This window comes from Trichoderma harzianum (genome assembly GCF_003025095.1).
Source record: "Trichoderma harzianum CBS 226.95 unplaced genomic scaffold M431scaffold_21, whole genome shotgun sequence".
NCBI lineage: Eukaryota > Fungi > Ascomycota > Sordariomycetes > Hypocreales > Hypocreaceae > Trichoderma > Trichoderma harzianum.
This window is the reverse complement of record NW_020209269.1, coordinates 326,573-352,409: the sequence shown is the minus strand read 5'-3', so window position 1 is coordinate 352,409 and position 25,837 is coordinate 326,573. Positions and strand designations below refer to the sequence as shown.

Sequence of the window (25,837 nt, the reverse complement as noted above, 5' to 3'; positions counted from 1 at the left end):
GGTTCTACGGACTTGGTGCTCAAATCTTCGATGTGGTTACACTCTGCTACGGTAGAAGAGGCCGGAGTTTCTAGCGTCGTTACGTTGTCTCGTAGTGGCAATTCGAGATGACGATCCACACTGCATCTGTTCCTGGGCCGTCCCACCCGGGGTGCGATGGTGTAAGCCCTAGACATTTCTTGACAACAGGTGGATATTTCAGCATGTGAATAGTGAAATACACTCGTACAGTACTCGGACAAAAAGAGTTCCGTCAGCTAATGTGTCAGATTACGGCAGTTGTCAATCGTCAAGGCCGAGCTGATCGCCCTGATTCCTACCTACGTAGGCGTAGTGATTGGAGGAGTTAATAACTCCTAACAACTTAGTCCAAGATGTATTTTACAAGGCAAATTTCTTTACTAAAAGATGAAGACAAAACTTGCCACTGAGACTCTACCATAGCAGCTCCGCAACTTGTGTTAAGACTACGTTACTCTCCTAAACATCATTCAGAATGATAATGGATCCAACATAACGCCGATGTTTCCTCTTCAGAACAGTAAAGCCCCGATGTGTCTAAAACAAGCAAAGGGGCCATGATCTGACAAAGTTCTTTTGTCCTTGTGAGAGTTGACAGGGTTCTGTTCAAGTAGTATACAGTTAGCTTGAGGATCTGTGGAGCATCAAGAATTAGTACTCGGCAAAATTATAAGAGTCGATATCGGCGTTTCTGAGAAAGACAAGGATATTAAGTCCACATCAGAACTTGTCTGGAGAATTTGACAACTAATAATGATACTGCGAGGACTGGCATGATATGTCCCAAACCCCGACTTCGCATGACAACAAACCAGAGCCCAAGACTTACTACTTCCTTATTAGTGGAGGCTCCGGCAGCTCGGCATCGGAGTTCGATATTTTGTCAAACGCTCACTTGGTCGTTGCCAGGATCTCGACGTACAGGCTGCTATCGGAATGCTACGTGATCTTGCCATTGAAGCACGTTCCAGCGGCAAGTTGCGGTAAGGCTGCCAAGATTATTGATTCCGCCACTCACCGTTGTTAATAGAACATCATCAATCATACCGGGCCTAGATTTCTAAGCATACCCAAAATAGCAAAGGCGTGGAACAGAAACCCCCGGGTTACCTGTATTCGGAACCCTCCCGTGATCAGTTGACTGGATCAATCTCAGTTAGCTCATATGCCGTGGACAAAGACACCGGTGCGAATTGAAGTCAGCTTTGTTTATTCACCGCGAGACATGTCGGCCTCTATCCTTTCGTGCTACTGTATTCATTTACAAAATAAATCTTCACGTTGTAGTAAAGCCACGACTCAGCGTGCTTTGAATCTGAATCCTACTCGATCGTATCTCATTAGCCACCAGATAGACTCGCCCTAAATCACTTTCTAGCGGACGTTGGCCAGCTTCCAGTATCCAGTGTGGCGCATGCGAGGCGGGCCGGTAACTGCCGGATCAGCAGCCATGGCCGAGGAATAGATTTGCCTTGGTTCGATGATACAAGTCATTTCCCTTGCGTTGTACATTCTCATCAGGCCAATTGACTTTCAGCGCTGAAATTACCGAATATGGTTTTGGCAGGCCAAAATGCTTGTTGGTTCTCCTTTTCAATCACTCGTTCTTGAATGCTGACACCTGCATATTACTGGAACTCGGTACGGGCGTAGCCTTTTATGGACAGGGGATCCTGGGCGCAGGATTGTAATCCTTGCTAAACGACAGCCTGGAGAAGCCGCTGAAAGATTTTAGCATACCTTCAAAAAGCCATGCTCTGCGCAATTGCTCGATCATTTTAGAGGCCGTTAGTCGTGACTACAGGTCAATGGCGGAAATACCGAAGCACAGTGCTTTAGGCATTTCATTTTTATAGGAGAATCTCCGAAAGAACTAAAGACGTCAGCAAGCTCAATGAGAAAAGCCGGGGGATTGTAACATTTCCAACCTTGACATGGAAGGCCTCGAACAAATCTGCATGTCCACCGCCACGTCTACGTATGATGTCACGGCTGCCAGTTGCCTAAGATACTATTGACAACCATGATACGGGGTTTAATGCTATGATCCTTCAGTATGAAGTACAATTACTAGTAGTTGTCAAGTAATCTCCTGATCTTTGAAGCCAACGCAAGGCACAAACAGCGTTACATTCTGTCTTGGTGTTAGTAAAGACACCAGCACGAATCACTTGCCTCATATGGTATACAAGTCCTGAACACAGCGTTCGGCCAACTCCGACGCCGTATGCCAGCTAAAGATCCAGATTATTTCCGCGCGTCTTTGACCCAGTAACTCGGAGTAATGCTTATTGAACTCGAAATGTCACAGCTGGGATTTCGGGACTTTTTTTCTTCTTTCAACACACCGTACAGTAGTGCAGTCAGCTGCTAGCTGCTAGCATACGAGTACACGGAGAAGCGGCGACGCCCCCAAAGTCCGATCCATACAAGAAGTTATCACTAGCAGTAGAATTCTGATGCAAGTTTAGAAGAAGAAAGAAAAATTCTGTTGAATTTCTGGGTACGGAGTATTATTTTGTAAATTGCGCCCGCTATGATGCGCTGACCGTAGCAATCAAATACAAATAATGCGCTGATTGCCTGGATACTAACCGACGACAGCTTATTCTTATCCCTATTCAAGGAGACCTTCCGATGCACCCCCGTTCTTCTCAAAGACTTTTTTTTTGGAAATCAAACGAAGATGAAGGACTGTATATATGAGACACGACTAGTCAAGTACCAAAATATCGTTGAGCTCGCAGCATTACCGTCAATTGTAGGGTAGATATTCGAGACGCGTCATCCGGCCACATCTGCATGAGATGCTCCACCAGTAAAGACCGACTGAGGGCGGTTGCGAATGCCAATGTTGGGTGGACATTAATCGAGATTATTTTAATCTAATCTATAAGTCAATTGGCTCTATCGTAGATCCAGGGAGCCGTGTTCCGGTTGTGACTTGCTTGCATAGACGAGCTTGCCGAAGTCCGAGCAATAGTAATCATCTCAATAACTAATCTTTCTTTTTTTGTGAAAGCTTGGTTGCTCTCAAATAGCATAATCATAAAGCGAGTATCTAATAATTAATCCAAATCCCAATCGTCATTACTTCATGTTCTTTCCTTTCCTTAACCCACGAGTGTTAGAGTCAAATGACGAAGTATGTGATGTCGAAACAGTTGGCGATGGGAAAGAGAATCCTCTGCTCAATAATTTCCACTATACTATGTGATTGCTGTTTGGGAGTAATTACACTCGTGCATTCTATCCTTCTTACATGTATATATTCGTGAGTCCTGTGACTTACATGCCGTCTGCACCTTTCCAAGGACTTGCGAGCGAAACAAATTAGATTTGTCCGATGCTATAGAAAATCCTCCTCCAGAGATCCAAGCAAGACCGGGAAGATTTCGAACACCCACGAGTTAAACCATACGCCTACAAAAGGAGCGACTGCTATATCTATATTTCTCTAGTAACTACTACTATATCTACATCTTTCTAGTAACTGCTATTGTATCTACATCTTTCTAGTAACTGCTATTGTATCTACATCTTTCTAGTAACTGCTACTATATTTATATAATAAAGTTCGAGTGCTGGCTGAATAGGCGTTCTAGGAGTTAGTTAAATGCTTATATTACTAAATATATGTACGTACGTATTCATTTTGCAGTCTCGTTTTTTCTGACCTTCGCTTGCTCAGTACCTTGGCTCGTAGTTGTGATGAAAGAGAAATTGTAAATTCCTATTCTGTAGGTGTTCGTGAATGTGAATTGTTGAGAAAATGCCTCCAATTCGTCGAAGTCAGCGACTGCTCGGTGTCGCCGCGGCAGCAGACGTGATTCTGACGCCCAAACCACCAACGACACCAAAATTCCAATTCCCAACGCCAATAAGTAAGGAAAAGCCCTTCATTCACGAAAGCCAGCAATGTTTTGCTTCCGGTGCAGACAGAATATCTCCAATTGCAACCATTAATGACGGCGCAATCTCTGTCACGCTGTTTTGTTGGCATCTCGTCCGCTCTTACTGATCAAATTTGGTTTCTGTTGACCTTCGTATTTCTAACTACCGTTTGTCGCGAGCTCTGATACAGCGAAAAGTGGACGCGTTACACGGACAAAGGACGCATCCCCAGGTGTATTTTCGTATTTCTCGCAGTTGAAACCTCGTGTACTTGTAAATGAAGCTTGTTCCTACTGGCAATATTAGTACGTTTAGAGGATCAGTGTGACTTCGCATGCGGCCAACTTCACTGCTTAGGTTACAATTTTGCAAAATCGTAGACATCGGTACGGCCCTGATGTTCATATAACGAAATATGAAGCCATTTTAAGAGACGAAAAGGAAGTCTAACAAAAGATTCATCAAACTTCTTTAGCTTGTGGTGAAGTCAAAGATACGTCCTCAATGATTGATAAAGAATGCTACTTCTGAATAGTCCAGAGGTTATCTCGTCACGATGATACGAAAATTGCTAGCTAGGTTTCTATTCACGGTGGTTCAGGATGGAGCTTTCTGACCACAATAGGGAGAAGAAAGCAATCAATACTCTGTGTAGGGTCTGGGGTAATCCAAATGGAAAAGAATCCGAAGGGCAGGAAAAGGAGAGGGCGTCGGACTTCCCGGGGATGAGTAGTCTTACATCGCCGATTCAGGGCTGAAAATAAATCGTATCCCGAAATTCTCCTTGAGACCTCGTTTAGTATGAAAACAATACGATCATGCAGTCTCTCATGCGGCTAACTTTGTTTTGGGCTCAGAAGACTGGGGGATTACGCCATCTAATTTACCAAACACGAGGCAATCGTTGCAGGTGGTTTATGAGATTTTGTTACTAACAGGATTCCTGAGAGGATCAAGTGGAATCCCAAGACGTACTAATCCGGACCATGCGTTACACCCTGGACTTGGCAAAGCGGTATCTAATATCCTTTCCCCTTCACATTGTGTACTAGCTTTTATATCTCACATAACGGTGTGGAGTCTCTTACGACAGCAAAAGAGTAGCGTACCTGAATTCTGGATGTCAATATGAGAGAGTGTTAATTGTCCCTCAGGATAGCAGATGCTACCTGGCCATGGTGTTGTAATGCCTCTATACGTGCTATATGAGAAGTGGTGGTGAGAAGACACTAGGTCTGTGTCCCTTTGAATGATATATCAGAATCGGGTAGTGGCAAGATCGTCAAATATTACATCCAAGGGTCAAAGAAAGTAATGCCGGTTTAGCTCAGACGGACGAAAGGAGGGTGTGTGAAAAGAGTAAGACTGGAATGAGACACTCCCTCCAGGACGAAATGCGCAGAGAACTACCAGATGTACGGAACACAATCTTTGACTCTCTCAGTACAGTACGCGTTATTGAGTGTGTTCAGGTCGGCTTGCTAAACTTTGTTATTTTATGCTCTTTGTTATATCATAGAGGGAAGAAGAATTACACAATGACAAATTATTACACAATGATAAACAAATGATACCTCGGTATTACCACATCCGAGGAGCCCTTCATTAAGGTCATGCTTGATTTCAACCTTTGCATGGGTCATGAAAAGCACAGATCTAATCTCGGTTTCACGGGTCAAGGGACTAAGTGAACCACATCATCCAACTGGTACTGTACCCTACCGGCGACAGAGCTTTGTAGCAGAGTTTTCTTACATTGCCAATCCGATACAATGACAAAACTTGCTGATTCGGGTTGGTACAAAAAGTCTCATCACAATCCTTCAAACTAACTGCACCACTAAGAACGCCTAGTGTAACTTGACCCTGTATTTTTAGACTCTCGCTGAATACACCTGTTTCTGGCAAGGATTGATCATTGGGTGTTTTCAATCGAGAAAATTTAGTCTAATCTAGAAGGAGCATGGGGTAAGACGCTGTCGGTAGCATCATTGCAAGTCATAGTCTTTAAGGGGCTGGCAGGCCAGGAAATGAACAGTGGCCTTCACTGATGCATGTAGATCACGCCTTTGTGCCTAATAGGCATCAGAAAAACGTCAGCCAGCCGGTGGAGGCTGACGAGAGAAGATCCAGGAGCATCTTTTCCTGAGATAGGCCACGATATGAGCATCAAATATTGCTTACACGCGGCCGACCCATGTCTGCTTGCCGCGAGCCTGACAAGGCAAAAATTACTGACTTTGACTCTCGGAGTTAGGGTGTAAAACATTTGGGGCGTCTTCCGGCTTTCTATTGGTCCGCAATCGGATTCGGCTCCCAAAAATAGCCTGCGTTTCTGCAGTTTTGTCTCTTTTCGTGGGATCAACTGTTAGTCACTGCCTTCCCGATTAATAATCGGGGCTCAACAACGATTGAATCATCACGCCATATGCGGTTAATAATCTTGCTGAATATGACTTTCGAAACTCCACCATAGAGAAGCGATTGGTGGAATTGCTATTTTACCTAGTTATGTAAGCCTGTCTGTATGATTCATGGCCCATACACGCGATAGTGTTGAGTCGATATGCCAGCAATCGTGTCTGCTGATAACCTGCAAAGCTTTGCTCTTGCGTGATTCCGAGAATCCTCCGCGTTGAGTTGGCTCCGTGGGAAATAACGGCTTGGTACATTCGATTAAGACATCGGAATAGGTCAAGCAGTTGTAAAGTTTTACATTCCACCGGCAGCCAGACTTACAGACTCATTTTGTAGAAATTCGCGCTGAGCACATCTTCCCATATTGTACAGAGCCAACTCGCGTATCCTCATAGCCAACTTTACTAGCCGTTGGTTCTAGACTCTAAGAAACAGAGTCTTGCTCTTTCGACCCAATTGAGACCCTGGTAACCATGTCTTCAGCAAGACACCAACTCTGGGAGTCCCACTTGGGCCGTTTCTCGCGTGCTCGTCTGTCGCTTGCTAGTGGACGGAGACCTCCATAGCTGTGAGCCAAAAGCTAACGCGATCATCTGGTTTTTCCAGCCCAAGTGCAACAGCTGTTTGTCTCCTGACAGGGGGACTGCAAAGGCTTATGTGCAAAGCTTCGCAAAAAGGAAACTGCAACGATTGCTTGACGCATCGTGAGGCTCAATCAAATTACCAAGGAGCACAATAGTTGGGTGTCATTGAAGAAATAGGCCGGGTTTCGGCTTCAATTGTGTGAGGAGAGCAAGTCTCAGCCACAGGGTTCGCGCCAGAAGACTTGCAAGGTCTCGTCAGCACTAGTGATAACTCGCAGCCGCCAAAAGTTGACACGAAATGGCTAATGAGCCGTCGAAACAGATGGCCAGGGATTTGGTTGCCGGCAGCGTTTTCAATTCTGCAGCAAGACAAAAAATCACGAAAACTAACTGCAGATATTCATTACGAAGGAAGATTTGCTCCACTCGTAGTCTCATGTTACAACAGTGCACAGTAGTGCACAGCAGCTGTTGGAAAACTCCTTTGCTACTGAGTGAATTTCGTTACCTGCGTTGTCTCTCTCTTACTTCATTCTTTCGTTGCCGTTTCTCCGGAATCCCTACACTTTTGATCTATATTGGATCTGAAGAACAGACGTACTCAGCCACGATCTTCTTTCTGACCCGCCGGCGGCTCTGCAAATGTGTGGTGAATTCTTTTACTGATTAGAAGCTCAGTAGGCGGAGCCCATGGGGGTCATATGTACAGAGATTCACCAGTGGGTGCGGACTAGGGTATCATTCGCAGAAAGCTTGGATATTAGCGTCAAGGATGGCTGCTCTGTGCCTATTTTTGCTTCAGGCTATGCGCTTACCCCATGCAAGCTTCCATTAGGTTGGGGCTCTCTTGAATTATACTCTTTGGGCACCCTACTTACCAGCATCACTGGTAAAGACGGCATGCCTATCGGTAAGCTTGAAAGGAGTCAGGGCTGAAAGTGGAGTACCCTGCTTGTCTCAATGTGATGAGGCTCTGGCAAGGTCTTCGGTAGAGTTGTACCGCCTTTTTACATCTTGCCTTGATTGGGTGTTATTCTTAGGCCCAACGTGGGATAGTTGTGCTTCTCTAACAGACCAATGGAAGTTCCTGGTAGGGCTGATCATCTTATGGTTGGATGGTGCGCGAAACGTCGGGGGGGAGGGCGGAAGAATATTAGTCGTTTTAAAGTATTAATACTCGAAGCCGACACCACCATCAGCTTTTCCTCCCGACATTCTTCATCGTTTGTTAATTATAGAGTGGATTGGTCATCTCTTCACACGGCAGTTGCTGGACAAGATGGCGGAACACGAAGGTCACTCTGAGGTTCGTGAGAAGCTGCGGCTCATGAAGAGCCCAGTTGTCTTGTCTGAGACGTCTGAGACCTCCCACAGAGGCGCCGAGATGCCCAATCTCGCCGAATTCGGAGATCGTTATACAGACAACTCTATCCAATTTATGAGAGTGAGTATTTGTTTCTTACCTAAAGACTTATTACCCCTACCATGAACAATTTTTTCTAACTAGAATTCCCCCTTGTGTAGCACGAAGAGGCTGGCACGCTGGAAATCTTTACCGACCTTTTCTTTGCCGCCAACTACGCCGTCTTTTCCAAGACACAATCGGTCACCAGTCATGAGCGAGTTGCATCATATATTGGATACTTTTGGTTGGTTTTGAGAAACATTCGTCGTTCAAGATTGTGGGTACGGAAGTACTAACACGCCTTACAGTATGCTTTGGATGACCTGGCTCGTTGTGGGACTCTATGATGTCCGGTTCGTAACAGACAGTATTTTTGGTAGGTTTCTCTCCTTCATGTTGGATTTGATAATATCAATGAGGTGACAGTTTCTAATCGGTGCGTGTAGAACGATTGATTCGAGCCATCCACCTTGGAGCCTTTGTTGGATTTGCAGTTGTTGCTCCAAAGTTTGATCCCAGCAATCAGGATGTAACAACCATGCGAGCAATGTGTACGTGGGCCGAAATTCGTGTATATACGGTGGCATATACTTACCTTCTTTCGCAGCTCTTATTCTAATGGTGTCTCGTTTGGGTTTGATGATCGAGTATGGCAGCATCCTTTGGCACGTCAGACGATTCAAGAACGTCCATCTTTCGTTCTATGTCCAAATGTCCATCCACTTCATTGCTGCTATGATTTATCTCGGTATCACATTCCGATTCACCAACTCAAAGGAGAGCAAAGTATTTGTTACTTGGTACGTCGTTGGTGTTGTGGAAGTCCTGTCAACTTTCGGAGCGGCGATATGGTTCCCGGTCCTCAGCCTCGCCAAAACACACCTGATGAATCGTTTGTTTCTCTTGACTGTCATCATCCTCGGTGAAAGTATCGTTGTTTTGTCCGATAAGGTGGTCATCATCGTCGAGAACCCTGACTCCTGGGGTAAGTTACTTTACCCACTTCCCACCCCATCATTCGAGAAAAAAAAGCTAAGCAAAGAGTACTATGTATATAGACGCATCAATTATCGGGATTCTGATTGCCGGTGTGGCAACAACCTACATGGTCTTCCTGATCTACTGGGACTGGATGAAGACGGCATATCTTCCACCCCTGCGCCAAATGCTCTGGACTTTGGTTCACTTCCCATTCCATCTAGCTCTTGTCCTCTTCATGCAAGGCTTTACGCAATTCATCCAGTGGTCCAAGGTCATCGACGTGTTGAACAACTTGTCTACGAACTGGATTGTTTTCGACCCAGCCAAGCTGGCTCACACTACCAGTGCAAAAGTACAGCAAAACTTGACGGCCGAGCTGGCAAAATTCGAAAACTTATATCCTCCAACGTATTCTGCCACCATTGAGCTCATTCAGGAGGCTCTTGGTAATATCACGGATATCTCCAATTCCTTCTGGCCGAACTGGGGCAAGGCCCTGACGAACGATGACTATGAGTTGCCTGACGATGAGAATACGGTGATATTCTACAACCTTTTTACAAGTCTACTCAACGCCATGGAGAATAGCGTCTTTGCGGTATTCGAAATTGATCTCCAAAAAGAAGCTCTCAAGGAAGAGAGAGAAAAGGGGGGTTCAGGAGAGGAGCAGCAGTCGCTGTCCCAAAATGGAGCCCAGATCGATGAGGCGACCTGGGAGCGATACAACCTTGTGGTAAGTTATCTCCCAAGCCAGCATCTAACACCACATCCCCATATACTAACCGTGAATAGTTTACATATGGCTATATTGCCGCCGGCGCTTGTCTGGCGCTGATGGTGCTTCTCTCAATCATTGCCCGCGTGACTCCTTGGAAGCCTTGGCCGGTGATCCGATCAATTATTTACCTACTTTTGGCTCTCGGCATGGGTCTTGTTGCTCTGCTCAACCTCAGCGATGATAAACTGAGCACGTTCCTGAACACCCCCTGGCTCCTGCCTACGCTCTGCATTGCTTGGACTGTTGTTCTACTCCTCACGCACATTCATCACGATATTCCCTTCTTCTTCAACAGACGTAGCCCTAGACCAGGGCGTCGCGATACCATGGAGACTAAGTCGAATAACGATTCTGAGCATGCGCAGCCGATGGTTCACAACATGGACGATTCGACTTCCTATGCAGGGGCGGGAATGCACCACGGATATCAACCAGCACCTCAGGCTCAGCACGGGAGCGAATATGTCTGATTGTGGTGATTGGCTTTTGAAGCGGCGGCTTCTTTTCTTTTCTTCTTCTTTCTTCTGTCGCAATGTGCCAGGAACGGTAAACACAAAACTTCTGGGAGTCGGCTTGCATATAATGTATAATAGAAAAACATGATGTCAGCGAGCGAGCACTTGGATACATAGAACACTGTTAGTCACAAAGGCGAATATCAATACCCTTTTATTTTTTAAAAGCTGTACTGAAATCTTGTGAAGCGTTCCTTCTCGCTGTTTATATATAATGGCTGTTCGAAGCCGCCATTATTCTAACTTTAGTTCACGAATCGCAACAGTGTTCCGCTTAGAAATCTCATGATTCAAGCTTGTCCACAGTCCAAACTCTCTCCCTTCGACTAATCCCATCTCGTCAAATCGAGGGACCAACTAGGCGGGAATCCCGCCTTTAAAGTATAGTCAGAAAGCCCGATTGAGGGGAGATGCCAGTAAGCTTGCTAAATTCTCCACACCAGTTCAAGTAAGAATGGTCCAACTCCGCTCCGATTCAAAGAGGGCAAATTCGAAGGTTATATTCTGCCAAGGGCAGCCACGGCTTTCTTTTGTTGAAACAATGTTCGCCTCAAGTGAATCATCCTCCGCTTAGTCACCGTGCTGATGGTGGCTGAGCTCTAATAGCACATCAACAACACAGATTGATTACAACTGTAATGGCCGATCCCACGACGCACATCCCGTCCTAGGCATCAGAGAGTGGGATTGTAGGACCAAACTCAGATGCCTCATGGTAAGAAACAATTAGTAAACGAGATGTATGCACACGGTAACGTTCTATCTTCATAAGACAGTATTGGAGAGAATTGCCAGCTCATAAGAATGTTAATACTGTATCACACAATGAGACTCATTGTAAGCCGGACTTTGGATGGGTTGATCTCGGCAGTTGGTGCTGTATATCCGACCCTGGCCACGGCAGTTGCTTTCCAAGCTTAACAAGACTTAACAATGCTTACGAATGATGCATCTCTGATAATTGTGTCATCGCAGTTTCTAGCTCGTGATAATCGGTCTTGTGCCGCCAAAGGGGGCGATGAACATGCTGCGTATTCAAGCTGCGTATCAAAGCTCAGGAAACAATCGCAAACGGTATCGCTGGAGCTAGCTAAATGACGAAGGATTCATTGCACATTAGCGTCCTTTAGCTTTCAACAGCTCCCCCAGTCATCCATCCAACTGCCTGGATCTTTCTGGGGTTTCGGCACCGAAGACTCGATCAACGACATGACGTTTGTACCGTGCGTGGTGATTTAGCTTCACAACCTCTTACTGTGGCGTATTCACATGTTGTCGCGGCTTTTGTATGGACATCGGAAGTATGCGCACAGTGTCTCCGCCAAAATGATGATTGAGCGGAAACTCTATCGTCATCGACTCGCCATAATTCGGTGAAATCGGACTCTTTCAGCCTCTCCCGGACTCCTAGGATGTCCGAGCATGGCAGATAAAATCAGGCAAACCAGCAAGCCAAAAGCAAAAGGTGGAGTGATCTGTCGAATAGATGGATGGAGGTTTGAGACAGAGATTCCAGATCGTGCATTGGAACTCTACAGCTCTTGTTGCACCATAGGCATGGTCTTTGTTATTATCTTTCATTTGCGTCTCTCTATAACATAAATAATGAGTAAAGATCTAGATCCAATGGATCTCAAAGAAACAGGCGGTCGGCCACCCCAAGCCTCTTCGGGCGAAGAAATAACCACCCTGCCTAATGAAAACAGCCGGAGTGCCGATAAAAAGGAACAAGATGACTCGTCTCTTGTCGGTAGCCGGATCTCATCCAGTAGCGATGGCTCTTCAACTTCAGGTCATCGTGTGACATCAAGGATACCAAGTCACGTTAGCGTTCAGAATGAAGATGACCTCTTTCGCGTATTGTCCCGGCGCCGAACAACAGGCAGCGGTGGTTCTGGAACAGAAGGAGTGGAAGACTCGGCAGAGATAGAACGTCTCATGTCGCGCATGTTTGGCCATGCTAGACAAGAACAAAACTCAGAAGAGAATCTGCGACACAGCGGCGTCATCTTCCGCGATCTAACCGTCAAAGGAGTCGGCCTCGGTGCAAGTCTTCAACCAACCGTCGGCGACATATTCCTGGGCCTTCCTAGAAAAATTAGGAATCTCATCAGGGGCGGCCGCAAAGCTGCCCAGGCCAAGCCACCAATAAGAGAGCTGATTAGCCACTTTGACGGCTGTGTCAGACCTGGTGAGCTTCTGCTCGTTTTGGGGCGTCCTGGGTCTGGATGTTCGACTTTCCTCAAAGCGTTCTGCAACCAGCGGTATGGCTTTGAAGCTGTGGAAGGAGACGTCAAGTATGGCGGGACGGACGCCAAAGAGATAGCCAAGCATTTTCGCGGCGAAGTCATTTACAACCCTGAGGATGACTTACACTACGCAACTCTGACGGTGAAAAGAACCCTGTCTTTTGCTCTTCAGACGCGCACACCAGGCAAAGAGGCGCGACTCGAAGGAGAAAGCCGTTCATCGTATATCAAGGAATTCCTTCGCGTCGTCACAAAACTCTTTTGGATCGAACACACTCTTGGGACCAAAGTTGGCAATGAATTTATCCGCGGTGTTTCCGGCGGCGAGAGAAAACGTGTTAGTATCGCAGAGGCCATGATCACCCGCGCCTCTGTGCAAGGCTGGGATAACTCAAGTAAAGGCTTAGACGCAAGCACAGCACTGGAATATGTGAGGGCCATTCGAGCAATGACAAACATGGGCAAAATCTCAACCTCGGTGTCACTCTACCAAGCCGGAGAGTCTCTATATGAGCTAGTGGATAAGGTGCTACTCATTGACGGCGGCAAGTGTCTGTATTTTGGGCCCTCAGAAAAAGCAAAGAAATACTTCTTGGATCTGGGCTTCGACTGTCCCGAGCGTTGGACGACGGCCGACTTCTTGACATCCGTCAGCGACCAGCATGAACGCAGTAGTCGCCCCGGCTGGGAGCAGCGCATCCCACGATCTCCCGATGAGTTCTTCAATGCATACCGGAAGAGCGAGATTTATCGCGAGAATATCGCAGACATGGAAGCTTTTGAGAAAGAACTCCACACCCAAGCCGAAGAGCGGGAAGTGGCACATCGCAAGAAAATAGAACACAACTATACTCTAGCCTTTCATCAGCAAGTCATTGCCTGCACAAAACGTCAGTTCCTCATCATGATAGGAGATTCAGCATCTCTCTTTGGAAAATGGGGTGGTCTCTTGTTCCAGGGCCTCATTGTGGGCAGCTTGTTCTATAACCTCCCTGAAACTGCAGCTGGGGCGTTCCCAAGGGGAGGAACGCTATTCTTTCTGTTGCTCTTCAATGCTTTACTTGCGCTGGCAGAAATGACAGCAGCATTTACCTCGAAGCCCATCATGCTCAAACATAAATCATTTTCATTCTATCGGCCAGCGGCGTACGCGGTTGCGCAGACTGTCGTGGATATCCCTCTGGTGTTCATACAAATCGTCCTGTTCAACACCATCATATACTTTATGTCGCATCTAGCTCGAACAGCATCGCAGTATTTCATCGCCACTCTCATATTATGGCTAGTTACCATGGTTACATATGCATTCTTCCGGTGCCTGGCGGCCTGGTGCCCGACTCTCGACGAGGCGACACGAGTGACTGGAGTTGCGGTGCAAATTTTGATTGTGTACACAGGATACTTGATCCCTCCCTCTCAAATGCACCCTTGGTTTTCCTGGCTTCGATGGATAAACTGGATCTTTTACGGATTTGAATGTCTCATGTCGAATGAATTCACGGGTCTGCAACTCGAGTGTGTGAGTCCGTATCTAGTACCCCAAGGGCCGGGGACATCACCGCAATTTCAGTCTTGTACTCTTGCGGGTAGCCAACCGGGTCAGACGACTGTCGACGGTGCAACTTACATTAAATCTGCCTTTTCGTACACTAGAGCACATCTATGGCGCAACTTTGGGTTTCTCTGGGCCTTTTTCATCTTCTTTGTCTTTATGACGGCGGTTGGGATGGAAATTATGAAGCCGAATGCCGGTGGAGGAGCAATCACCATGTTCAAGAGAGGTCAAGTACCAAAAGCTGTGGAGACGTCTATAGAGACTGGTGGCAGGGGTCAGGAGAAGAAGAAGACGGATGAGGAGTCTGGAGTTGTATCTCACATCACTCCAGCCATGGTCCAAGAGAAGGAGCTTGAGAACAGCGATTCAACCGGCGACGGTCCTGAAATTGCCAAGAACGAAACTGTTTTTACGTTTCGCAACATCAACTACACCATTCCGTACCAAAAGGGCGAAAAGAAGCTTCTTCAAGATGTCCAGGGCTTTGTCCGACCTGGAAAACTCACGGCTCTCATGGGCGCATCAGGTATGTCTTAAGTAAGAATAGTATAGCGATGACATTTACTGACATTCGCAACAGGTGCGGGAAAGACGACGCTCCTCAACGCCTTGGCACAACGCCTCCGCTTCGGGACAGTCAATGGCGAGTTTCTTGTTGACGGCCGACCTCTACCCAAGTCCTTCCAGAGGGCCACAGGATTTGCCGAACAGATGGACATTCACGAACCCACGTCAACAGTGCGTGAAGCCCTGCAGTTTTCTGCTCTACTAAGACAACCACACGAGGTCCCAAAGGCGGAGAAGCTCGCGTATTGCGAAACCATCATCGACCTCCTTGAGATGAAAGATATTGCTGGCGCCACCATTGGCAAGATTGGCCAGGGTCTGGACCAAGAGCAACGAAAGCGGTTAACCATTGGAGTTGAGCTGGCGTCCAAGCCCGAACTGCTCATGTTCCTCGACGAGCCCACCTCTGGTCTTGACTCTGGAGCGGCGTTCAACATTGTGCGATTCTTGCGAAAGCTAGCCGATGCCGGTCAAGCAGTCTTGTGCACCATTCACCAGCCATCGGCGGTGCTTTTCGAACACTTTGACGAGCTCCTGTTACTCAAGAACGGAGGAAGAGTCGTGTACCACGGACCACTGGGCAAAGACAGCCAGCCTCTGATCAGATATTTCGAATCCAACGGCGCCCATAGATGCCCTCCTAATGCGAATCCCGCTGAATACATGCTGGATGCCATTGGCGCAGGCGATCCAAATTATCACGGCCAGGACTGGGGCGATGTATGGGCGGCATCACCAGAACATGATGAGCGCTCTCGTGAAATTCAAGACATGATCTCGGCACGGCAGAAAGTCGAATTATCCAAGAACCTCAAAGACGACCGCGAATACGCCGCACCGCTGTCACTGCAGACAACTCTAGTGGTCAAACGAGCCTTTGTCTCGTACTGGCGAGCTCCAAACTACATTGTGGGCAAATTTATGCTGCACATCCTGACCGGACTATTCAACTGCTTCACCTTTTGGCGTCTTGGCTACTCTACAATCGCGTATCAGAGCCGGCTCTTCTCAATCTTTATGACTCTCACCATCTCGCCGCCCCTGATCCAGCAGCTGCAACCCGTGTTCCTCAATTCACGCAACCTGTTCCAGTCCCGCGAGAACAACGCCAAGATCTACTCGTGGCTAGCATGGGTCACCTCCGCCATCGTCGTCGAAATCCCATACGGCCTTGTAGCGGGCGCAATTTACTTCAACTGCTGGTGGTGGGGGATCTTTGGCACGCGCGTGTCCGGCTTCACGTCCGGCTTCTCCTTTCTACTGATGATGGTGTTTGAGTTGTATTACATTAGTTTTGGCCAGGCCATTGCCTCATTTGCGCCAAACGAGCTGATGGCAAGTTTGCTGGTGCCCGTCTTCTTCCTCTTTGTGGTCAGTTTTTGCGGTGTTGTTGTGCCTCCGAGACAGCTGCCGACATTTTGGAGGAGCTGGATGTACTGGCTCTCCCCCTTTCACTATCTTTTGGAAGCTTTTCTGGGTGCCTCCATTCACGATCATCCAGTTCAGTGTAGTAGCAGCGAGTTTGCACGGTTCAGTGCTCCGCCAGGCCAGACGTGTGAAAGCTATACTGCTTCGTTCATCAACCAGTCTGGTGGATATGTGCAGACGGCAGCAGACGGCTTGTGTGAATTCTGTCAATATGCAACGGGAGATCAGTTTGGCATGGGCTTCAGCGTCGAGTATAGCCATATTTGGAGGGACTTTGGCATCTTCTGCGGCTTCATTGCGTTCAACTATGGGGTTGTGTATTTCTCGACTTGGTTGAAGTTTTCTGCGAGGAACCCGTTCAAGATTGTCATGACGAAGCTGGGGAGGAACAGCCACCGAGCTGATTAATGACAACAAGATGAATGTCTTTTTTTTCTATATAGCAATATCCCCCAGATGATGACTGTATTTTGGGATTCTTGTTAGAATTGCATGAAGCTTTTCTCATCTTCAGGGTAAGCTTCTCTGCTGGAGGAGGATTGGCAATTGAGTAGGCAGCTGTACGAATGGCGCGTCTGTATGCGAGAAACAGAACTCTTCTCATCTTTACAAATATTAATCTACTTAATTATTCTTCTCTTCTTCTCAGAGATTAAATTCTATATCTCTTGCAAAATCTCTTCTTGTGCCACTTTCTACCAGCTACCTCAAGCTCCCCAATGCTCGTTAAATGCAAGATTTATGTTTGTTGCATTAGAGGGGTAACATAAACCCCCCTTAGCGGCATTTCCACTGCCAATCAAAACCCGCCATGCAACTATCCGAGCATCTCCCCCCACCAAACATATGCCCTAATCAGAGGCCCCAATTCTCTCCGATATGAAAGGAAAACTTTTTCTCCCAACTCAGCCTCTCGCTTTTTTCCTTTTCTCTTCTCTTCTCTCCATTCTCTTTCCGCTCCGTCCTCCTCGGCGCTCTCTCCCCCCCTCAAACAAACCTCTTGGGCGTCTACACATGGCACCCGCAGCACCGTCCTCGCCTCCATGACGCGGAGCTGTTCGCTCCACCGCTGCTCGTTCATTGTGTTCGCTCAAAGATGCACCTCTTCCTGATCCGCCATGGCGAGACGGTCGACAACGTTGCTGGCATCTACGCCGGGTCGCGGGATTCGGCGCTGACTTCGCACGGCGTGCTGCAAATCCGCAGGCTGGCCACGCACCTGGCCGAGGAAGAGAAGCTGGCATTGAAGTTCATCTTCTCGTCGGATCTCCAGCGCGCGGTGAAGACGGCCGAGGCGATTGCGGCGGAGCAGAGGCGTGTCTGCTCCCGGGACATTCCGGTCGTCGAGCTTTCCGAGCTGCGGGAAAAGGACTTTGGAAGTGATGAAGGCATGAAGTTTGGAGACTCGAGAGGCCGCGCGCCGGATTCCGAGACGGCCGAGTCGATGAAGGCGAGGGTCGACGCCTTTCTCGACGAGCACCTGCTTCCGCTCCTCAGCGCTCACATTGACGGAAGTCCATCGACATGCGCCATCGTCTCCCATGGCATCATCCTCGGCGTCCTCTACCGTGAGCTCTGCGCCCGCGTCAGCCGAGGCGGCATCACGGTCGACCCAAACCCCAGTGCCGCCAGCTCCCTCATCTCCCCTCCCTTCTGGGACAACACCGGCTTCCTCGAATGCACCGTGTCCATGACCGAGGCCGTGGCAGATGAGGACAAGTCGCTGCCGTTGATCCTGCACGTCAGTCGCGTCAACTGCACCGTTCATCTCAGGGACTTGAAAAAGACCCGCGGGGGCATTGGCAGCGCCGCCTTTGACGAGAAACAACGCACTCTGACATCGTTTTTTGTGCCGGGCTCGAAGAAGCGCAAGAGCCATGATATGAGTGCTGGGTAATGCGGCGCTTACCCAGTCATTCTGTTTTGCAATGGTATGTATTTCTTTTTTTTTCTTTGCATCTTTTGCTGCCCTACACATCATTTTGTGATGATACAACAAATAACTCACAGACCTGTTCTGAAAAACACAATGTGGAAAATATTTTGTCCAACCGCTGTCTGACAATTCACCTCTCAACACTTTTCATGTTTGCGCATCATGGTGTGTGTCCTTTTGCTAACTTGGACACGATTAGATCTCACATGAAACGCATGAAACTTGATGAATCGATACAAATAGATAGACAAATAGAATATGATACCTCTTTGATACCTCTACCTTCTTTTTTTCTTGTACCTTGATCCTTCATGCATGCTTGCCTGTGACTTGGGTCTTTGAATCGTAAATTGTTCTCATGGTGTTGTATACCTGTGCCATCCTCAACCCTCTTGAGAGGTAAACTATCCTATACATGGAATATTCCTATGTCCACGTCTACTAAAATCATCGCGACACAAAAAAAAAAGAGGACCAAAATCCTGCGTCTCATCATAAATCATACATCCGTACTCATCTCATCCCTCCCCGTAAAGACCTTGTGTATTCTCCTGCTCACAGCCTGTCCCACCGCTCTATCCGAAACTGCACCATCTTTGTTCGCACTCTTCCGCACATTCTCCAGCCTCAACGGTCCTCCCTCCTCAAGCCCCCTAACAAGCTCGCTCACAGTACCAAACTCCGAGACGATTCCATAGGCAATCGGTGCCGTAACGCGCGCAATCTCCTGCAGCAAGCGAACGTACGTATCGCGCGCATCGTCGCCAGTGCGAACCTGTCCGCTCTCCATGCAGAAGCCCGCCGCAGAGGTCATCTTGTCCCGCATCTTCTTGTACGGAATGGTCGATATGTGCTGCGTAAAGGCGACGATCCATTGCGCAGTTTCCAACGGCACTGCTGTGTGATGGATTAGAACGTCATGCTCGACTTGCAGCCGTAGCATTGCGTCTTCGACAATGTCTTCGGAAATGTACTCCTCGACAGCAGCGTTGTTACGGCGTCTACGGGGAGCGGGTGTGGTCGATGCTGCTGTTGCTCTTGCTTCGGAATCCGGCTGTTCTTGTGCGCGCACGCCAGATGTGAATCTGCGATTTCGGATGTTGCGATTCTTCCTCACCCAGAGGTTAATTCCTTCGACAAGGTATATCAATTCGTGGCCGGGAAAGTGCCTCTTTGTTCGAGAAACGTTGGAGTCTACAGAGTCACTGACGGCCATGTCAACAAACTCATCTGCCGTGAGCAGTATCAGTACGTGCTTCTCGGACTTGATCTGTAGCGGGATCGGTTCCCAGCGGCCCATCTCATCATCGAAACGGCTCCGGACCTTTCTAGCCCACTTGAAAGCGTTGCCAATGGGACTCTCCCGGGTGGTATATTCTACGCTTAACCCGTCCAACAGCGTCTCCAATTGTACTTTTAGTCCTTCATTTACGCTTGATGGCATGATGAGAATCATTTCCGGCGTCGAAACCTTTTTGTCTGTGCGAACTTTGTTCACCTCTGCCAGTGCAGCAGCGCGCTCCTTTTCTAGAGCTTTGGCCTCTTTGAGCTGTTCTTTCTCTTGCCGTTTTCGCTCTTTTTCGACGGCTTTGGCAGCTGCTTGAGCCTCCTTATCACGGGCTCGCTGCTCTGCTGTTCTTGCAGCTATCGTGCTTGTAGCTGATTGTTTGGGTCTGCTACTCCGTGAGGAGACAATGTCACTACGAGAGCGGCGAATGGGAGAGCGAGGACGGGGCCTGGGATGAGAGGCGTTGAAATCGGCAATGTCTGGAAACTCATCCTCGGATGTACCTGACGAATCCGAGTCGATGTTAATGACAGCTGGTCCGGCAGTGGTCGCTTTCTTCGGTGACGACACTCGTGGGGTTTTCTCTGGAGCAGAACTGGAAATCGGATCCCAGTGCTTCTGTCTCCGAGAGTAATCAACAATCTCTACAGATGCCGCTCTGCGAGGGGTGGAGGCATTGATAGGCAGAAGAAGGTTGAAATCTTGTGAACTGGTAAACGGATCCGAGAACTCGTCAACGTTGACTTTCTGACACAGTGACTCTGGTTGTTCTTTTGGCTTGTGAGGCTCACGCGGAGGAGGAGGAGCCAGAACCGGAGGAAGCGGAGAGCTTGCAAAGGGATCGGAGAATTCGTCAGTTATGATGGTCGTAGTCTTGCGTTTCTTTGCTCGTTCTTCTGGAGCAACAAGACTTGTTGGAGGAGGGGAGCTGGCAAAGGGATCAGAGTTCAAGGATATCTCCGGATGCGCCTTGTTTGTCTGTGCGGGCTGAGGCTGAGCGAAACGTGAACCGGCATTGTTGGCGTTGTGCTGAACTATGGGAGTGTCTGGGTCGATGGAGCTCGTGAATTCGATTGGGTCGAATTCCAATCGGCTCGGCCTGTTATTGGTGGTGCTGAGAAAAGGAGGCGGAGCTGCTCGAGGAGGATTGGCAGGCATACGAGATGGTGAACGAGGTGGTGATTTGGAGATTCTCGGCCGCTTTGCGTTTCTGGTATCCTGGCGGGCAGGTTCATTGTCGGTGATGTCAAAGGCAAAGTCGAATTCGGAGGAAACAAACAGTTGCGGTGAATGAGGCCGTCTGCGTTGATTTCGGTCTCCATCAGTCGCAATTATCGACAGTGGCAGTGACGGTGAGGAATAAGCTGCTGCTGCTTCTGCTGCTTCTGTTGCTGGTGGCCCAAGACTGGCTGGCAACGGAGGGCTTGAAGAGATCAGATCAATCACATGAGGAGCCATTGCAGCAGCAGCAGCAGCAATTTCTGGTTTGTTAATCGGCTGGTTATTCGAGGCTGAAGCCGGCGAGGCTGCGATGCCGTGCCATCTCACATGCTCATGCCCATGCTCATGTCATCCAAGTTGCAGGGTTCAAGTTTGTTAATCCGACAATCTTCTTAACTACCGCGAGCTCCAGACAAGGAAACGCGACTCTCAGTCTCGCGTTGAATCCGCCAAGTCACGTGTTTCAAATCAACAGCAGTTAAGATTAGGTAATCTGTCTTAATTCCCCGCAGAATGTTTCTTTCGGAATGTCTCTTTCGGAATGTCACTGGCGATTCATCCAAACGAATTGAATCGATTGCATTAGTACCTGAGCCGGCGTGCTTACAATATCTTGTTCCACCGACCTTTGGGCTCACAAATAGCTTGGTGATCATTAGTGATGCGGCTTTTTGTCCGAATATTGCAGCTTCCGACTAAATGAGCCTGAAGTTATAAACATGCCGCTGTTCGTCATCATCCCCCTCAACCGATTGACTCTCTCACTCTTCCAAGCCTTCATGGCTCGTAAATCCGCCGGCTTTCCGAAAAATGCCCTGTTTCTGTCTACTTTTCGGATTTCAACTCCCTAATGGCCTTAGCCTGTCGTAGATCCGCTGTGGGTGGTATGGACATGTCTTCGGAAGGCTCTCCGCGGTTTGCGGACTGCGCCCCGAGAAGCCGATATTGATGCCTTGTCTTTTCAATGAGATGACGATTATGATGGTTCCTAGAGTAAAACAGAATATATATAGAAGAAAACCACTATGGCAGAGAATTGTTCTCTTCTTCTTCTTTTTCTCCTCGAAAATGAACCGTAACCTGTTTCCCAAGATCAAAGTTCGTTACATAGCACAGAGAGTCACCGGGTGCCGACATAAGCACAACCTCTTCAACATGACGGCTACAGAAACCATTGTTGGTGATGATGCCAATACATATTCGGTCCCTGTGGCTGCAAATCAAGTATACGACAAGGGCATCATTTCGAATCCCCTCATAGCCAAAGACCTCCCCGCTGAAGTACTCAAGAAAAGCACAAACATCGTCTTCACCGGCTCCGACAGTCCGTCTCTTCCCGTCAACTGGAGACTTGCAGAGGCTATATCATCTTTAAAGGCACTCGAAGCAGCGTTGGTGGACGTGATTCTCCAGCGTCGTTATGGCCTTGAGCCTCACCGTGTCACCATCAACACCGACCATGCCAGTCTCTTCATCTTTTCTACTCTCCTCTGGACTATTGATCCTTCGGGGGAGAATATCAGCCCCAACAACCTCCGCCAGGCAAACGCGAACCTGTTCAAATACTTTCCTAGCTGTGACAAGCATCGCATGAATGCTTCTACTCACCGCAACCTGGCAACCAACATCTACAAGTGCGCCGACGGTCGTTTCTTCCAAGCCCACGGGTCGCTGAATCCTACACCGGTGCTCCTCAATGTTGGTCTGAAAGCCGAAGCCGATGAGGATACAAATGTTTATGAGGATGCCGTAAAGCCGTTTAATGAAGCGTTTGGCAAGATTGACAGCCAGACCCTGCAGCAAATCACGGATGAGACGCGTCAAGCTGGTACCATCTGCTACACTGTGGATGAGTTCCTGAACTCAAAGCACGGCAAGGCCAATGCGCATGTTGGGCTTTGGGAAATTCGTGAGACTGCGAACAAGCTGCAAGAGCCTTGCTGGTGGGAAACGCCCGAGTCTCAATCTGGTGTTTCTAGGCCACTCGCCGGTTAGTCGGGCATTCAATTTGCTTACTCTCTCTTCTTTGAAGTTATACAATGGTTGGCTAATATGATTCAAAAAACAATAGGCATCAAAGTCGTTGATCTTACAAGAATCATCGCTGGGCCCAGTATTACCAGATCCCTAGCGGAACTAGGAGCCAGCGTAATGCGCTGCACAGCACCCCATTTGCCAGATGTCGTATCTCTTCAAGCTGATCTCAGCTGGGGGAAATGGAACTGCAGCATCGATCTCCGAGAGGAGAGTGGTCGACAGAAGCTCAAGCAGCTCATCCAGGAGGCCGATGTCGTCGTCCAGGGCTACCGACCCGGTGCTCTCGACAAATACGGCTTTGGTGAAGAGGGCATCATTAAAATGTGTGAGAACCGAGCCAAGGGAATCATTCATGTGCGAGAAAACTCATACGGCTGGCATGGCTCATGGAAGGACCGAAGCGGATGGCAGCAAGTTGCTGACGCTGTAAGTTTTTGCCGTCCCTTTCTCCCCTTGTTTGTCGTCGAATCTAATATTTTCGTGTTTAGAATACCGGCCTTAGTTATTCTTTTGGCCAAGCTATGGGAAATGATGAACCCGTCACGCCCATCTTCCCTCACAGCGATTATTGCAGCGGCGTTGCTGGTTCTTGCGCAGTCCTCATCGCCCTGCTGCGTCGTGCTGAGCGAGGCGGATCTTACTGCATCGATCTCTCCCTCAATTACTACAGCACATGGCTTATCCGTTCAGTGGGCACGTATCCCACTCAAGTCTTTGACAAGGTGTGGGCTGAGCACGGCAGGCCAGTCTACCGCTACTGGCACAACAACGGCATCTCGGCGCCAGAAACGGTCAAGAGGCTCAAAACTGGACCGGCAAGTAAGAGGATATTGCGCCCGGAGTTCTTCGAGGACCGACGCTCACCGAGTGTGCTTGGAGACAAGGTGTTTCGTGCGGTGAAGGGAGTTGCTGATTGGGGCGGCGTGGTTGACTTGCGATACAATGTTGGAACTCGTGGAAATGGGACGGATGCAGCTAGATGGCCAGAAGACTTGATGCAAGAAGTGGTTGCGGAGTGAGATAAAATACCGATAGAGAGATAAACACAATGAATTAGAAAAGAGAGTTGGTCTCTTCAGCCAATAGAGGTCGTGTTAATCAGGCACTACATATCAGACTCAGACTCACTGAAGTCTAGGTGAATAGTCCTATCACGCCGCATTCCCCCAGCCAATATCCCCCTTGTGTTCTGCTCATCTGCCCATGTTCAAAAGAACGCCATCATGGATTCTTCTGCAGCAGCAGTTGGACATCCTCTACGACCTTGACACGGGAAGTGAGCTCGGCAATGGAGCCCTCCACCCTCGCCATAGCCTTTCCCTTCTTCTCAGCCTCCTTGGTTTGATGCTCGCGAATGAGCGCGAGTTCGCGTAGTATTTGGTCCGCCTTCTCAGTCTGCTTGACTTGATTCTCTCGAATGAGAATGAGTTCGCGCAGTATCTCGTCTGCTCTGTCGGTCTCTGCCGCTTTCTGGGACAGTGTCTTGATGCCCCGAGCAAAAAGAGGAGAGTCGCTCCGTTGATGTAGGGCGAGCTTGTTCTCGTTCGACACAGGCGCCATCATGGGCTTTTGATCTACCTTGGCGAATCCGTGAAGATCTTGACTCTTTGACTCTGAAAGTTCATTCTTGATTGCTACCTTTCCAGAAAAACCGACCACCGAGTTGGACGAAGCAGGGGCTTCAGCATGCTTCTTACTCGGAGGTTGACCTTCAGCGATCGAGTCGCTTCGACGCTTCTTGAGACGCTCTTGCCAGGGATGGTGCTTGCAGTATTCGTTGAACAAGTTTTTCATCACATCAGAGCCATGTACCGTCTTCACATGCTCTGCCACAGACTTGACTTTGCCATAGATGGCATTAAACATAACGTATCGCGCCCAGGTTGGGTTATTCTTGATGGCTTTGTACAGCTTGTGCTGGCTCGGCGCGCCTTTCGCTGATTTGGGAACAATAAACGCCGACGAAGCCACGAGCTCGCGGTATTCCTGTTGATCGGAGAGCGCCATGTTTGTTGCTTGGCGCCAGTACGCCGTGATGGCAGCGAGGGCGTGGTCGTACTGAGGATGATTCTTGGCGATGGGAATGTCTTCAGTCTCCAAGCGTAAGGGGGGGATGTTTGGGTTGGGGCAGGGGTTTGGGTGAGTGACAAGGTTGGGCGCCATCGTGGGCGTTGGTTGTTGATCCTGTCTCGAGAGGTGGAAGAGGAAAAGTTGTTCTTCGAGACAAGAAGTTTTGGGGTTCTTGTAGAAAGGCGACGCGAGTGGACGCGTCGGCAAGTGCCAGGTGGCAGCACTTTTGGCTGCCAGTTGGCAAAGTTTATCATGACAACCTCGATTCTCGACTGCACATTAAATTCAGATACTAGATTTGGCTTTTTTATAGTAGTCGCTCTTTTCCAGTAGTACCCGACTTCGAAAAATGCCATTCCTTGTCGTCTTCCTCCAATTGTAATATCTGAGCTCTTTGACTTGATCTGTTCAACCAAGTCATCGTTTGCCAGAAGCCTCACTTGTATGACGAGATAGCAGTACGGTTCGATATCCAACGCAGGGAATTTCATCTGGTTCACTTGTATCCCTAATAGCAGCGCATAACCGTGAGTTCGATGTGCCCTATCCTAGAACAAATGCTAGCCGAACACTGTCATAAGGCTCCCGATTCTAGATATTATAACTGTTCAAATGGTGATGAAGACGGTAAGTCTATCGTACAGACTAAGATATAGGCGTGTTGGCTAAAGAAAGTAGCTCTAGTAGATTTATACAGATAACTACTCTACTGATACTGAGTTTGATACTAAAAACATGTCTAGTGCTCTTCTTACTAAGTAGATGTCTTTCTGCCTGCCTTGTTTTGACATTGGTATTTTTCTACAACATCTACTACTGCCTAGTAAATTTGGGCATGGGGCGCCGGACACACGTAGGTACATGTAGGCTGATATAGCTGACCTGGAGGT

The 25,837-nt window shown here is 48.3% G+C and overlaps 7 protein-coding genes across 7 annotated transcripts; 5 read left to right on the top strand and 2 right to left on the bottom strand.

Annotated features, from left to right (window-relative positions):
- Nucleotides 1-8,156: 8,156 nt before the first annotated feature.
- On the top strand, nucleotides 8,157-10,744 carry M431DRAFT_127245 (hypothetical protein). The gene is made up of 7 exons (XM_024912324.1): nucleotides 8,157-8,361; nucleotides 8,442-8,566; nucleotides 8,631-8,698; nucleotides 8,769-8,873; nucleotides 8,930-9,307; nucleotides 9,381-10,036; nucleotides 10,096-10,744. The coding sequence occupies exons 1-7, from the start codon at nucleotides 8,197-8,199 to the stop codon at nucleotides 10,549-10,551; spliced, it is 1,953 nt and encodes a 650-aa protein (XP_024768723.1). The 5' UTR covers nucleotides 8,157-8,196; the 3' UTR covers nucleotides 10,552-10,744.
- Nucleotides 10,745-12,073: 1,329 nt separating this feature from the next.
- M431DRAFT_154608 (hypothetical protein) lies at nucleotides 12,074-17,011 on the top strand. The gene is made up of 2 exons (XM_024912913.1): nucleotides 12,074-14,926; nucleotides 14,981-17,011. Exons 1-2 carry the CDS (start codon nucleotides 12,202-12,204, stop codon nucleotides 16,801-16,803), a joined length of 4,548 nt encoding a protein of 1,515 aa, XP_024768722.1. The 5' UTR covers nucleotides 12,074-12,201; the 3' UTR covers nucleotides 16,804-17,011.
- On the top strand, nucleotides 16,890-17,241 carry M431DRAFT_320635 (hypothetical protein). Its single transcript, XM_024914296.1, has one exon. The coding sequence runs from the start codon at nucleotides 16,975-16,977 to the stop codon at nucleotides 17,158-17,160; it is 186 nt and encodes a 61-aa protein (XP_024768721.1). The 5' UTR covers nucleotides 16,890-16,974; the 3' UTR covers nucleotides 17,161-17,241.
- Nucleotide 17,242: 1 nt separating this feature from the next.
- On the top strand, nucleotides 17,243-18,737 carry M431DRAFT_320641 (hypothetical protein). The gene is made up of 2 exons (XM_024914297.1): nucleotides 17,243-18,323; nucleotides 18,538-18,737. Exon 1 carries the CDS (start codon nucleotides 17,492-17,494, stop codon nucleotides 18,290-18,292), a length of 801 nt encoding a protein of 266 aa, XP_024768720.1. The 5' UTR covers nucleotides 17,243-17,491; the 3' UTR covers nucleotides 18,293-18,323; nucleotides 18,538-18,737.
- M431DRAFT_513320 (hypothetical protein) lies at nucleotides 18,360-21,229 on the bottom strand. Its single transcript, XM_024919997.1, has one exon. The coding sequence runs from the start codon at nucleotides 21,075-21,077 to the stop codon at nucleotides 18,831-18,833; it is 2,247 nt and encodes a 748-aa protein (XP_024768719.1). The 5' UTR covers nucleotides 21,078-21,229; the 3' UTR covers nucleotides 18,360-18,830.
- Nucleotides 21,230-21,995: 766 nt separating this feature from the next.
- On the top strand, nucleotides 21,996-23,896 carry M431DRAFT_500699 (hypothetical protein; the record flags this gene model as incomplete). The annotated part of the gene is made up of 3 exons (XM_024917940.1): nucleotides 21,996-22,830; nucleotides 22,912-23,303; nucleotides 23,366-23,896. The coding sequence occupies 3 exons, from the start codon at nucleotides 21,996-21,998 to the stop codon at nucleotides 23,894-23,896; spliced, it is 1,758 nt and encodes a 585-aa protein (XP_024768718.1).
- A 202-nt stretch (nucleotides 23,897-24,098) lies between these two features.
- M431DRAFT_10447 (hypothetical protein) lies at nucleotides 24,099-25,040 on the bottom strand (the record flags this gene model as incomplete). The annotated part of the gene is made up of 1 exon (XM_024911549.1): nucleotides 24,099-25,040. The coding sequence occupies one exon, from the start codon at nucleotides 25,038-25,040 to the stop codon at nucleotides 24,099-24,101; it is 942 nt and encodes a 313-aa protein (XP_024768717.1).
- Nucleotides 25,041-25,837: the final 797 nt, after the last annotated feature.

Coding starts and splice junctions, on each gene's coding strand:
- M431DRAFT_127245 (XM_024912324.1), top strand. CDS start 8,197: ATGGCGGAACACGAAGGTCACTCTGAGGTTCGTGAGAAGCTGCGGCTC. Junction 8,362..8,441: donor ACTCTATCCAATTTATGAGA/GTGAGTATTTGT, acceptor CCCCTTGTGTAG/CACGAAGAGGCTGGCACGCT. Junction 8,874..8,929: donor AACAACCATGCGAGCAATGT/GTACGTGGGCCG, acceptor CTTCTTTCGCAG/CTCTTATTCTAATGGTGTCT.
- M431DRAFT_154608 (XM_024912913.1), top strand. CDS start 12,202: ATGAGTAAAGATCTAGATCCAATGGATCTCAAAGAAACAGGCGGTCGG. Junction 14,927..14,980: donor GGCTCTCATGGGCGCATCAG/GTATGTCTTAAG, acceptor CATTCGCAACAG/GTGCGGGAAAGACGACGCTC.
- M431DRAFT_320635 (XM_024914296.1), top strand. CDS start 16,975: ATGCGAGAAACAGAACTCTTCTCATCTTTACAAATATTAATCTACTTA.
- M431DRAFT_320641 (XM_024914297.1), top strand. CDS start 17,492: ATGCACCTCTTCCTGATCCGCCATGGCGAGACGGTCGACAACGTTGCT.
- M431DRAFT_513320 (XM_024919997.1), bottom strand. CDS start 21,077: ATGGCTCCTCATGTGATTGATCTGATCTCTTCAAGCCCTCCGTTGCCA.